The 13,742-nt window shown below is 43.5% G+C and overlaps 1 protein-coding gene across 1 annotated transcript in view; it reads right to left on the reverse strand.

The window, feature by feature from the left end:
- LOC145402131 (nucleolar complex protein 4 homolog) overlaps positions 1 to 13,742 on the reverse strand; it is a 146,311-nt gene that overhangs the window by 104,250 nt on the left and 28,319 nt on the right. The window contains exon 3 of the mRNA XM_080274248.1: positions 1,043 to 1,138. Coding sequence (XP_080130374.1) covers positions 1,043 to 1,138 — 96 coding nt within the window. The remainder of the gene's footprint in view (positions 1 to 1,042; positions 1,139 to 13,742) is intronic.

Below are 13,742 nucleotides of genomic sequence, written 5' to 3' on the forward strand. Positions count from 1 at the left end.
GGCTTCAGCATGCTTGCATGCATTGGCCTTGGTCACCTAATGGTGGCTCTCCAAACTGCTCAATCTCTGGCAGCCTCCCTATTCAGTCCATTTTCCCTGTGGCCTCACTAAATGACTTCATCTCAGGTCATTTTTAGTCTGTCTCACACAACCCTACCCCTGACGTTCATATTTATCTCCTTCTGCACACAATTGTCATCCTCCATCGTCTCAACATGTATGATAGATACACATAAGTCTATCATATATCAGTGGCAGAGTTTATTTTGGACTGCTTAAATACTTGTTATTTGGAAAACTTCTATTTTCTGTGGATATATATATATATATATATTTTTTTTCAATCACATGTGCAGTGTTACCAGAACCACATGACATCAAGCAGTCCATCCAAGGGTGATGTTCCTTTCTGAGCGACTATACCTGATTTTCCTACTAGATCCCACCTCTAACTACTATTATAACTAACAATAACAACTTTCGTAATCACAACTAATGGAGGCAATTCACTAAGTCCACCTTTTCCAGGATTAAGGCACCTAGCTATAGACAAACAGTTCATTAATACACTGACTCTGGTGATGAATTTTTTATTTTATGCATTCTAACCTCCAGCTATTCTACTCAGTTTGGGACAGACTTTTCAAACTGTAGGTGTCATATATAGCCTTCAAAAGCCATTTCAACATGAAAGCCTTTCCCAATTTGCAATAAATTGCCCTTTTAGGAACAAGAATGAACTAAACAAGGATGCTACCCAGATTTAAGAGCTTAAAATCTGGTGTCTAGTTGTCTAAGGCACCATCCAGTATGACAAGCAGGTGCTGTGCACATAGGCTTGCAACCCAGAAAGACAGTTGGAGACTTTCTATTACTGGTATACAGTAGTGAATAATGCCACCATCTGCAATCTTGTCACTTTCCTGGCCTCAGAACCCTACACCTCACAAGGGAACCAGATGTTATTTACTTACATATGGAACAAGCCAACTCTGATATGCCTGAAATTACAAGGGCTACTTAGTGCTGTTGTGCACCATACCTTCATGGCTCAGCAGTTTCCGCAGATTAGTGAGTGTCTCGTTGTATTTCTCACGTAACCAGACACTAAATTTCTCACTGGCACTCTGCAGGCTCTCTGGAAAAACAAGGTGAAATACATGTGACAACAGTATATATGGCACATTATCAGTTGTGAATTTTCCAAAGGCCTCAATGAAGAGTGATTTTTTTTTTTTTTTTTTTTTTTAATAACAGAACGGAGGAAGGAAAAACAAATGGAGAAAAAAAAATAATCCATACACCAGATTACTGGTGTCCTCTGTTCATAAAATATCTGTAACAGTTAGACTTGAAGAGTTGTAGGTTGAAATTTGGAGGAAAACAACTCTGGGGAAGCGAGTTCCAGAGAGATGCAGTTCGGGGAATGAAAGAATTCTGATAGGCAGAAGTTCTGCAATATGGTTGAGTGACATTCCAGTCATGAGCGCTACCAGATGCCCGTGTAGCACGAGGGAAGGCATGGAGAGGTGGCACCATGGACGCAACTTCGTCTGAGCATTTGCCAAAAAAATATCTGTAAAATAATGCAAGGCAACATTCCTTCTTACTTGCAGGGGAGGTAGTTTATATGTAATGGCAGGGTTGTTAATGATTCTAACAGCTTTATTCTGAATTTTGTCTAGTTGCCTTAATGCAACCTCTCCACAACCATTCCACAAGGGTGAGCAATATTCAAGCTGAGAGCGCACATGACTCTTATAAATTATAGCTAACTGCTCATCGGCGAAGAAGTTACGGACTCTGTACAATAATCCAAGTTTCTTTGAGGCGGTTTTAGCAAGTGATCTGACATGAGAGGTCCAGCTGAGGGCACTGTTAAGTGAGACACCAAGAATTTCAATACTTTTGGAGATGGGAATATTAGTAGCACTGAAGGTAATGTACGAGTCTGGCAATATCTGTCTATTGGTAAACTGTATATATTTAGTTTTACTAGCATTAAAAGAGACAAGGTTGTTTTGTCCCCATTCACTGATTGTAGATAGATCTTCATTTATGGAGATGGCTGTATTGAGTTGAGAGGTAGAGATATTAGACTTTGTAAATGGATGTCTGAGTGTGAATGAACTATGTAGTGTTGAGTCATCTGCATATGAGTGAATGGGATTGTGAGTGACAGATAAGAGATCATTAATATGAACCAGAAATAGGGTTGGCGCCAGAACTGATCCCTGCGGCACGCCGGTGTTAATTGAGTGGAAATTCGAATATACATCATCTACTTTTACTCTTATTTTCCTGTCACTAAGATAAGAAGAAATCAAAGGAACAAAAGACGTTAGTCCATAGCAAGGGAGTTTGGACAGCAGGGAACGGTGCCATACTCTGTCGAAAGCTTTAGAGATATCAAGAGCTACTGCATGAGTTTCTCCAAAAAGATCAATTGATTGATGGATGGTATGAGTTAAGAGATTGAGTATGTCAATGGTGGATCTTTCGTGGCGAAAACCGTATTGTCTATCATTAATTAAGTTGTTGGATTTCTGACAATTTATCTATCTATCTATCTATCTAGCCTGACGTCATAATCCCGCAAGGGGTGGCCGTTTGTTTTTGAGTTAGTTGTTTTACGGGGAGGGGCACTAACCCTCCGCCAACCCACTTGCAGACACATAGGGAACACATTTGGTTCGTTATATGGTTACCACCCAATGCTGTAAATGGTTTCCTGACTTACAAGAAACCATTAGATTTGTCACTCAAAGTAAAGCCACCCAAGGAGGAAAGAAGAACAATAAAAGGTGACAAGAAAGATGGGAGAAATTGGAGGAGAGGAGGGCAGATGCAGAAAAAGAATGATACAGTGAAAGAAAAAGTTGGCAGCATTACATCAAGTCAGTGAATGATGGCTGCCACCACCTACCATCATTTCCTTTTTTTCCAGTTTTCATTCTTCTTTTCCCAGAGGAGGAGGAGAAGGAGGAATCAACTGGAGAAAATTACATACCATAAGCAAGATACTATCTACCAATCCACTTCCTGATGCTGTATCTTGTGAAGAAATGTCTTGGGGAGAAAAAAAAAAAAAAAAATCAGGTAATGTACAGGTACTTCTAAGCCTACACAGTAACTACTCCTCTTACCATGATATAGCAGTATCATCCTTTAATATGTGCAGCAGACCCTTGCTGTACAATGAACTAGTATACAACCGACTGCTTACATGATGACAAAAAATTAGGACTATTTTTTGAAGTACAAATGCATTTTCGCCTATATGATCATCATGATCCCATACAAAGCCTCACTGGTCAATATACAATGGCTATTTTCACTTATAAGATAGCAGACATGGAAGCTTACAGTCATTTGTTTGTTAGAAGATGGCCTTTGATCTCAGTCACTATAGGGTGCCAGTGATGAAACAATAGTGTAGTGCTAGAGTTCAAGCAGTGAGTGAAGTGCAGCAAAGCAAAATAACTACCAGTTAGGTGGGTTGCAAACTTGTTTGTAGATTCTGTTCAGTGGGTGACTCTTGGCCAGAAGCACATCCTCAAACTGAACCCATGTTATAACTGATGATATACAATAAATAGTTACGGAACAGATTTCATAAAAAATCCTCACTGTAAAACAAGGGCACACAGTACAGTGTACCTGTGCAGAGTTCCCACTTGTAGTCTGGGATTTGTGCAGGCAAAATGGTACTTTAAACGGTTGGTGGTGGCGTCCAACATCCAATCACTAGATCTAGTGCTGCCTACCTCTCCATTCACCTTTATCATACTTTTTCTGTGTCTGCCCTTCTCACTTCCTGTTTCTCCCATCATTCCTGTCACCTTTCAATACTCTTGTGATTTTGACCCTTTGGGGGATTCGTGTGATGAGTCGGGTGAGGAAATCGTGCCAGAAACTACTAGTACGAGTGCTTCAGTGTCCCAACTTATCCCTAGCTCCAAGGGAAAGGAGCCGTTAGTGCAGCAAGGGAAGGAATTTGGGAAGGGAGTGAAAAGGCGGTGGGTTAGCCCCGGAACAATGGCCCCGTGTGACCCAGCCCGCCATGAGTCCCGAGTTGATTCACCTCCCCATTCCCCAAGCCCCACTTCACTCATTTCTTCCTCTTCTTCTGCTGAATTATCTTCGGAGTCTTCATCGTCAGAGTCACCACCAGCATCAACAGTGAAGGCAGGCTGTAGAGGAAGAGGTAAATTCCTGACCCGTAAAAGTAGAGTTGCTATTAGAGTAAGGGCTGCTAGTGCTGTACGGCAACCCAGGGTCAGTGCGAGTGACCTTGAACATGATAAATCTGCCTCACAGCCACCCTCCACCCTCACCCACCCTACATCGCCACGACAGGGAATCCTGGACGCCTTCGCGTGGACGGAAGGGTCCGATTTTGTCCCTGAACATCTCGATTTTGATGAGAGTTCCTCAGGAGTGCAGCCTGCCTTCACTCTTGACGAGGATGCTGAGTGTGTGGACTTCCTTTTGGCCTTCCTCGATGACGAAGTCATGCAGCACATATGTGATGAGACCAACAGGTATGAATCACAATGTGCTGCAAGTGGTACAGGTGCAGCCAAGAAGCAAAAGTGGTCCATGCTGGGAGTGCAGGAGCTGTATGTGTTCTTAGCCCTCATGCTTCTCATGCCACACTCCAAGAAGCATGAGTTGGAAGAATACTGGTCCATGGACCCCTTACTACCCTCTCGCACCTTCAATAAGTACATGGCCAGAGATCGCTTCCGGAACATCATGGGAAACCTGCACTTTGCCGACAACGATGTACCTTCCCAAACCGACCCACTCTAGAAGATCCGGGAGATTCTGAGCAGAATGAAGGATAAGTTTATGACATTCTTCCAACCCTTTCAGAAGGTTGTCATTGACGAATCCTTGGTTTTGTTCAGAGGACGTCTTAGGCTTGTGCAGTACATTCCAAGCAAACGCCATCGCTTTGGAATCAAGTTCTTTGTACTGTGTGACTGTAAGACGGGGTACATCCTTGACTTCGTCATTTATTCAGCCAGCACTGTCGATCTTGATAAAACACACCCCCTTGGCTTCTTAGGCTGTGTAGTGAAAGTGCTCCTTGAAAGGTATTTTGGTGGGAATCATATGCTGCATACAGACAACTATTATACAGCACCGAAACTTGCCAAATACCTTTCAGAGCACGGCATCGGCTCCTGCGGCACTGTGAAGAGTAATCGTGCCCACTTCCCTAAATTCCCAGAGGCAGGAACCTTGCAGCAAGGAGACGTGCACCTACGCAAGTCTGAGAAGATGCTGGCAATACGGTGGCATGACAAGAGGGTCGTGCACATGCTCACCACCGTACATAAGGGGGAAATGACAGACAGTGGGAAGGTCGACCGTAGGACAGGCGAACCTGTGAGGAAACCTGATGCTGTGTTAGACTACAATATCAACATGCGGCTGGTGGACAAGTCCAACATGATGATTGGAGAGATCGACTGCCTCAGGAAGAATACTAGGTGGTACAGGAAAGTTTTTCTGCATCTCATAGACATGACGATGCTGAACGCCTTCATCCTGTACAAGATGAAGGTCAAGCCACCCAAGTCCTTCTCCCTGAGGTTGTTCGCCAGGACTTGTGTTCAGCAGCTGCTTGAAAGATATGGTAGGGTGACAGCAGAAACTCCAAGGCGCCATCCAGTAACACTTCCCGACAGACTTGAGCAGAGGGCGTACATGGATCGGCACAGACTGGTGCAAATGCCTGCCACAGGCAAGAGGAAGGCTGCGATCCGCAGGTGCCAGGTGTGTGCACATACCACCCGACGCACACCTGAGCACAAACGCACCTCTTGGCAGTGCGCTGAGTGCCAGGTTCCCCTCTGTGTTACCTGCTTCTTTGATTACCACAGCCAGAAGCAGTTCTAAACGTGCAAGTGGGAAAGGAAAGTAATGTGAAAATAATGTGTAAATAGCAAGTGAAAGCAATGGATGTACAGTACATATGATTGAACAGTGTAATATAGTTTTATGTTACTGAAAGTGACAGTGAATAACATAGTGTAAGTAAAATAGAAGAGTAAATATTGAAAATACAAGAGAAAATGTAAATAGAAATGTAAGTAATTAGTAATATAAGAATATGAGTACAAATACTTGATGTTATAACAGTGAAAGTGAATCCGTGGCTCTCTACGAATTTTGCTGAATGAAAAATTGAATGACTTCAGGGACAATAAACTAATACTACTGAAGGAAACTTATGGATAAAGACTCCAGATATATATAAGTGTTATATAGAAATAGAAATATAAAGTGTGAGGGGTTTTATGAATAATAAATGACAGAATACCAACAGCGAACTAGCGCAAGTGGGAAGGTCATACACGCTCGTAATTTTCATTGCTTTCACAGTGGTTTTTTTTTGGAGTATGGATCCCAAACTACTTGATAATCATAGAGTAGTGTTTATAGTGTTAATATCTGGCTGTGGTAATCATATTATGGGTTGTCGGGAAGTGTAAAGTGGAGACTTTGTTACCCAACTTCAGAGGTCTCCACAAGTCCTACGGTAATCGACGAAGGCTCAACAAACATTCCAGGAGAAAGCTGAAGGTATGTGCCATAAGCATATGTAATTTTAATATTCTAGGACTAATAACTCATTTCTGGCAAGTGTTTTTTGAGACTGTCGGAGCCCGAATAACCCTGAGGGACACGCAAAACATTGGGAAACATGCCCGCGGTGTAAGGGTTAAAGCCCCCATCTCAGGCCTCTATGCAAGCGACCTACTTCGCACCACCCCTTTAACCCCTTCTTTACCGAAATGCATTTGGCAGTACTTGTGTACTTCCATTCTTAAAGCCATTGAGGTACCGAGAAAATTTTGGAAGTACACATGTACTTCGAAACATCATGGTTGTCTGCATGCCTTTGCTGAATCAGTATGGCTCATTTAATCCTTCCACGTGGTTTTCAGCTGCAGAAAAAGCTGGACTATATGGTAACACTCCTTTTTTCTCGACCAATGGTAACATTATTATGTCACATACATCATGAAACCTCATTAGTTTTGACCAACTGAATACTGCATATGACGTTATTTCTCAAGCACCAATCAGATTATCAGCCTCTCCACCACTCACGCCTCCCCCGCGAGTCTGCAACTATTTTTTAAGTAAATCTGTGCATGATGACTTAGCGTGCCTACAGCCTTGGAGGGAACGTGTACTCTGCACTAAAACCGGCCACAGACACCATTATATGGAAACCTGTCATCAAGTGATAAGGAGAAGGATTTTACCCTCCATTTAGACAGTGATCTGGATGAATCTGATAATGAGTGGTTGTCTGAGGAAAGTGACGATGATCCATGGTATGAGCCGGAAGAGAGTGAATGTAGGAACACAGACGACAGTGAAAGATCTGTCACCCACACACATTCCTCTCTCCCATCTTTCTCTTACTATCCCTTCTTTTCTCTTCCTTTTATTTTGCTTTACTTTTATACTTCCTACACCCATAATCTCTTTTTACATCAGTTTTTCCCCTCTTCCTTCATTTTTTCTTCAATTCTTTCATTCTTCTTTATCGCATATGGCCTTCCCTTGCCTGGCTGTGTCTGCCTTGAAGCATGCCTGTATATAGGTGAAGTCACCTTTTCACCCACAAAAAAACTATTATTTAATGCATGACATGAACATAAATTACACGATAAGTAAATACACGAATAAAATGCGCATGTTACTGTTTTCAAGACTGAATATTTCTTGGTTATTTATATATGTAAATTTTAAAAAAATTTATGAAAACCAAAATATGTAAATATTATTTTTTTTTGGCACAATCTTTTGGGGTTTATCTGATCACTGATGTTAAAAAATAAAAAACAAAGCAAAGTTATTAGTTTGGACGCAATGATGAATCACCCCCCAACCCCCGACGCACCAAAAATGTTGTGTGACAACTCGGTGTGGGGGCGGTGGTGGCTGTCAATGCAGGACATGGTGCTCAGTAAAGAAGGGGTTACAGACCCCGTGTCCCATGCTTGTGATTGTATTCCTTGTGTTCTGCAAATTACCTAACTGTCTTGCTCGTGTGCAGCCATCAAAACAACGTCGCTAAAACCAATAACTGTGCACAAACACAATAAATAATGCTGTGTGCCTCAGTATGTCAAGATAACTTTATTTTTTTTAAATAACTGAGACTCAGAAATCATGTCTGGTGCTACCCCCAGAGTGCTACTGATACTGCTGAGGCAAGACTAAAAGGGCAATGCAAAATATTTCCTTTGATGTGAAACTGGACATTGTTAAGTGCCATAAGGAGGGGTAGGGAGCAAGCAAGATCACTGAGACCCTACAGCTGCCCCAGTCCACAGTCTCAATGGTAATAATGAAATCTAACACTGTACTTGCGGCATCATTGAATGTGCCTACCGTGAGTGCTAAACAACTACCCAGAACAAGGGAGCCTACAAAGGAGATGGAGTGTCTCTTATCTCTGTGGATTAATGAACTGAACCTAGCAAACCAGCCTCTCCATCAAAGAATTATTTTGCACCAAAGCTCTCGATTTGAGGAAGAATTTCAAGGATAAGCATGGCATGATGGCCAAGAGGGAATTCAAGGCCAGCATGGGTTGGTTTGAGTGCTGGGCTTAAACATGTGACCATGTGTGGCGAGGCTCCAAGTGTTGATCACGTGGGGGCTTAGGCCTTTCCTGTGAAGTGAAAGTCATAGAGGAAGGTAGATACTCTCCAAAACATGTCCTCATCTTCAATGAAACAGGTCTGTTTTGGAAAAGTATCTCCCAGAAGACATATATAAGAAAGGAAGAGCGACGTGTGCCAAGGTTTAAGAGAGCCACGGACAGCCTCGCCCTTCTCCTTGGTGCAAATGCAGAGGGGAACGCTAAGCTCAAACCCCTCCTCATGCAACATAGGAAGAACCCCCAAGTGCTGGGAGGGTAAACGATGAACTCTGGGTTTATTTGGAAGAGTAATTCCAGGGCATGGCTGACCTCCACACTCTGCCGCTCTTACATAGCAGAATACTTGTCCCCTTGCCTATGTGACTAAGTCAGCCAGAGCAATCTTGCCAACCATTTCTTCCTGCTGGCAGACAATACCCTGGGTCCCCCCTGAGGGCACGGAGGACTAGGTGGATAATATCAAAGTGGCGTACCTCCCCCCAACACATCATCGCTCCAGCCAACGGGCCAGGATGCTATCACCACATTCAAGGCCTACTACCTCTGCTGCACCAAGAAGCAAATGGTGGGCATGGGTGATGCTGTGAAGCAGTTCTGGAAGAATCATATCAAGCATGCCAACAATAACATGGCAGTATGGAAGAAAGTGCAGTCAAACACACTGAACCACTGAACACTGTCTAGCTAAAAGTATGACTAGAATATGTGCACTCCTCCACAGGGTTCTCAGTGATGAAGAAAATCTGTCATGAAATCCTCGACCTCTTGCACAAGATGGGATTTAAGGAAGTCGACAAAGATGTGCAAGAGGTCCTGGACAGCCACATGCAGCAATGCTCTAAACAGCTTATTGAACTAAGGGAATGAGTGGTGGAGGCAAAAGAAGATTGTGAGGATGAGGCCATTTGTGTTCTTGACATCAAGACCTTGAATGAGTTCCTTGCAATGATGGATCAGGCAATTTCACATATCCAGGACAAGAACCTGATCCCAGCAAGGAGTAATGCAGCAATGCACGGCATCAAACAACACTTGAGGTCGTACAGGAGCTCCTGACAACTAAGGTAAAGGCAGCACAGCAGACCGCCATCACCTCTTTCTCAACATCAAGGAAGAGCCAAGGCCATGAACGAGTGGTGTGCAAACACAATGTTCTGCCTCAGCTGCATCCGTCAGGTCTGTCTTGTCTTGATCGTTGTCTGGCACACCCATATGCTAACCTGTCTCTACACCGCCAAGCTATCCTGCCACCACATCATCATACTGCCCCGCCGCCACACTGCCATGCTCCCCCACTGCTACACTCTCCCTTGCCCTCACCACTACATTCTCCAATGCCTCACCACACTGTTCTCTTGGCCTCACCACTTCACTCTTCCCATCTCTCTTCATCTCCTGAGGACCTGCAGAATTGTCCAGGTCCTCCAGCTGTCCCCCACCCTTAGAGGTCACTCTTGGTGATGAAAGTGCTTGGGACTCTATGGTCATAAGCTCCCTCCCTACCCCCACTGAATCCACATTACATCAATCTCACTATACAATAAACTGCTATATGATGGATTTTCACTGGACGTAACCTCATCGCATAGCAAGGCATGACTACTCCGGAGGAATGGGTGCACCGGAACACAAACTGTTAAATGCTCCCCACCTTGGGCTACTGAAAAAGCACACAGCTCAACTCAAGCAAGACATCAATTGAAGAAGGGACTGGGGCCCCAGCAGGCCACACATCCCACCTCAGACACAAGAGACTCACTGTCAACTGAGAGAAGCACCAGAACTAGAGCATCATGGATCACTTGCTCCCCTGTGCAAACTGTCAATTGGTGGGAACAATGGGATCATAACAGGATGCTCGCTCCCCTGTGCTGACTCAGGCTGGATAATGGTGGTCACAGTCATCAGGTCATCACTGCACAGTTCACCTACCAACATCAAGATGCCACAAGATTCATGCTACTAGTATACAAAACTCGACAAAAGTATTGGGAGCCTATGTCAAGGCACCACAAACTTTTGGCAAAAAAAAAATGGTGCTTTTTTGGGGTGAAGAAATTTAGACAGAAGTTCTGGGCGCTAACATGACGTCACGGCAGCCCGAGAAAGTACTGGTTGACTGGCGCCTCAGTTGCCTGCGGGCTGCGAGAGAGTGGGGAACCCGGCTGCTCCTCCCTTTCTTACTGCGCCATACTTGACCTAGTGAACTGCTGTGTTTTGGCTTTTGGGACTTTAATATGGCCCCTACTCGTGAATTGTCGAGTAAAATAATATCACAGATAATTGCTCTACAGAAGGCAGGCCGCTCCACGAAGGAAATTAGTGATTTGGTTAGTGTGGCACAGTCGACAGTGACGAAGTGGTGTGCCCATTACAGAGTGGAAAACAGTGGTGACATTCCTACAAAGAAACCACGGTCTGGTAGGCCCAGGAAAACTTCCCCAAGGTCTGTTAATGTGCTCAAATGTGCAGTGGAGTCTAATCCTCGTGTGACTGCAAGGAGGATAAAGGAGAGCAACCTGGAAGTGTTGGGCGAGGTCTCAGTGCACACCATTTCTCGAAGTGTCCATGAACTTGGTTACACCAGCCAGACATGTGAGAAAGCTTCTTCTTACACATAAGCAGAGACTTCGTAGGCTTGCCTTTGCTAACAAGTACCTTACCTGGGGTGAGGAGCAGTGGTTGTCAGTGTTGTGGTCTGATGAGGCAACGTATACCATTACCTGTAATTGAGGAGCGCGAGTGTACCGGCACAGAGGTAGTGAACTGCTTGACCCCCATTACATGGAAAGCCAGTTAAACACCCTGATTCACTTATGGTATGGGGTTGATGTTCTGGTAAGGGGTTGGGGAAGCTTGTTGGGCTTCCCAGGAACCACAAAGTGAATCAGGAAGTTTACCTGGAGCTGCTTTGTGATCATCTACCCGAGTCCTTCGAGCTCACAGGTGCACGAGTGTTTCAGCAGGATGGTGCACCTGCTCATACCGCCAAATCTGTCACCAACTGGCTTCATGACTGCGAGGTATCCTTCATGAAAGACTGGCCAGGCAATAGCCCAGACCTCAACTCAATAGAGAACCTCTGGTACCTCGCAAAAAAGGATCTCCAAGGGAAGGACGTGAGCTCTCCGCCTAAGCTGGAGGCAGCCATTTGTGTCCTGGGCAAATATATCACCCCAGTACCTGAGTAACCTGGCCCTTTCACTTCCACGATGTCTCAGGTCCATGAAAAGGCGCAAAGGAAACCCAACCAAGCATTAAAGGTAATTATAATGCATTATTTACATGTTTTTTCCATATGTGAAAGGTTTGTTTTTGTTTTGGGCGCCGGGCGTCCAATACTTTTGTTGAGTAATGTACAGTATGCAGGTGCAGAAGAGCTGGAAAAAAAAAAAAAAAACACTAAACTACATCTATGGAAAAAAAAAAAAAGGGAGAGGGGGAGGGAGTAGATAAGTAGTGACAGAAAACAAAGAAAAAAAAATATATAGCACCTGAAGCTAAGGAACTGATGCAGGCTAGAAAAAGATGAGTAAAGAGAAAAAAGACAAAAAAGGTAGTGAATAAAATGACCTGAAAGGTCAAGCACTAATAGGGGAACAGTGGAAAAGGGATAGATCACTCTCTACAAAGAAACAGTACTCCTGGAACTAGTGGGGTTAAAAAATGCTAGCACAGACGGGCTAAACAGTTAAAGAGAGTCACTAAAGTGCACAGCTTCTAACATGTGGTCTACAAGGTAAGCTAAGATGAAAACAAATGCCAGACAATAAATACAGTATAGTAATCAATGCCTTGGGTTGTATGATCACTGATAAATGCAGTACCAGGAGAAGGTCCACATGATGTAGTTGCCATTGCCAACGTCAATCCAGTAATGTTATGTTTCTCTATCGCACTCAATACAATACTCAAAGCCATGGCAATGTATCAAAAAAGAGCAGTAGCTATTAGGGGACTATTTTTTGATGGGCCTTGTAAACTGAGGGGTTACTGTATTAATTTGGCTATATGAACTACTACTGCACTACATATATATATATATATATATATATATATATATATATATATATATATATACAGTTAGGGGACTATTTTTTGATGGGCCTTGTAAACTGAGGGGTTACTGTATTAAGTTGGCTATGTGAACTACTACTGCACTACATACAGTAGAAGTCCGATTTTTCGGCAAGTGCCGAAATATCAAAATTGCCGAATTATCAAAAACCCTACCCACTCAGTACCTTATATGTTTCGGTGAACACTATCATCATTACTCATATCATTACAAATGTGTTTGGAGAGAGTACTGTATACTGTTTGATACAGTACAATACTGTAATGAATACAGTACTATACATGAATATGAAAAATAAAGAAATTGGTGAACATACTGTATATAAATGTAATGGTACAGTAGGCCTACAAGTTCACATGCACTTACCTAAACTTATAGTAGGTTCCTTATTTACATATGTACAATAGAAGGGGTTGATTGGAGTCTGCTACTGCTGGAAGAAGTCCCCAGCAGCAGAGGGTCCTGCAACAGGCTCTAAGGACTCTTCTCCCTGTTGCTACAGCAGTAGAGCTTGAGGTTCAGATGGTAGAGGAGCTTACGTTAAACTCATCCATAATCTGTTTCCTACTCATGCCAGCCTCTAATTTTTTCAACAGCTCAATTTTCCGAGCAATAGTCAACATCTTATGTGTACGCTTCTTGCTAACACCAGTTAACTTTCCACACGTGGAGGCCATTTTCAAAGCACGCAGAAGATGTTTATACTGTTCACAACACACGGCTGGTCCACTCAGGTGTTACAAAGCTCCTGTCTGATGTTACGGTGCTTACAGCACACTCGAATAGTAATTTCAGAGGTATTTCGGTACGAAGTTCACAAAGCACACAGAAGAATCAAGAGAAGTCGGCAGCAGCACGGCAACAACTCAGAAGAATGGCGGAAGAATGGCGAAACAGATTCTCTTTCCCATGCTAGACTCACTACATGTTTGTCCTCTCTTTATGCTATAGGAGAAAGAGCTAGCC

This window comes from Coenobita brevimanus, chromosome 57 (genome assembly GCF_032717465.1).
Source record: "Coenobita brevimanus isolate Jiangsu-jjx chromosome 57, ASM3271746v2, whole genome shotgun sequence".
Lineage (NCBI taxonomy): Eukaryota > Metazoa > Arthropoda > Malacostraca > Decapoda > Coenobitidae > Coenobita > Coenobita brevimanus.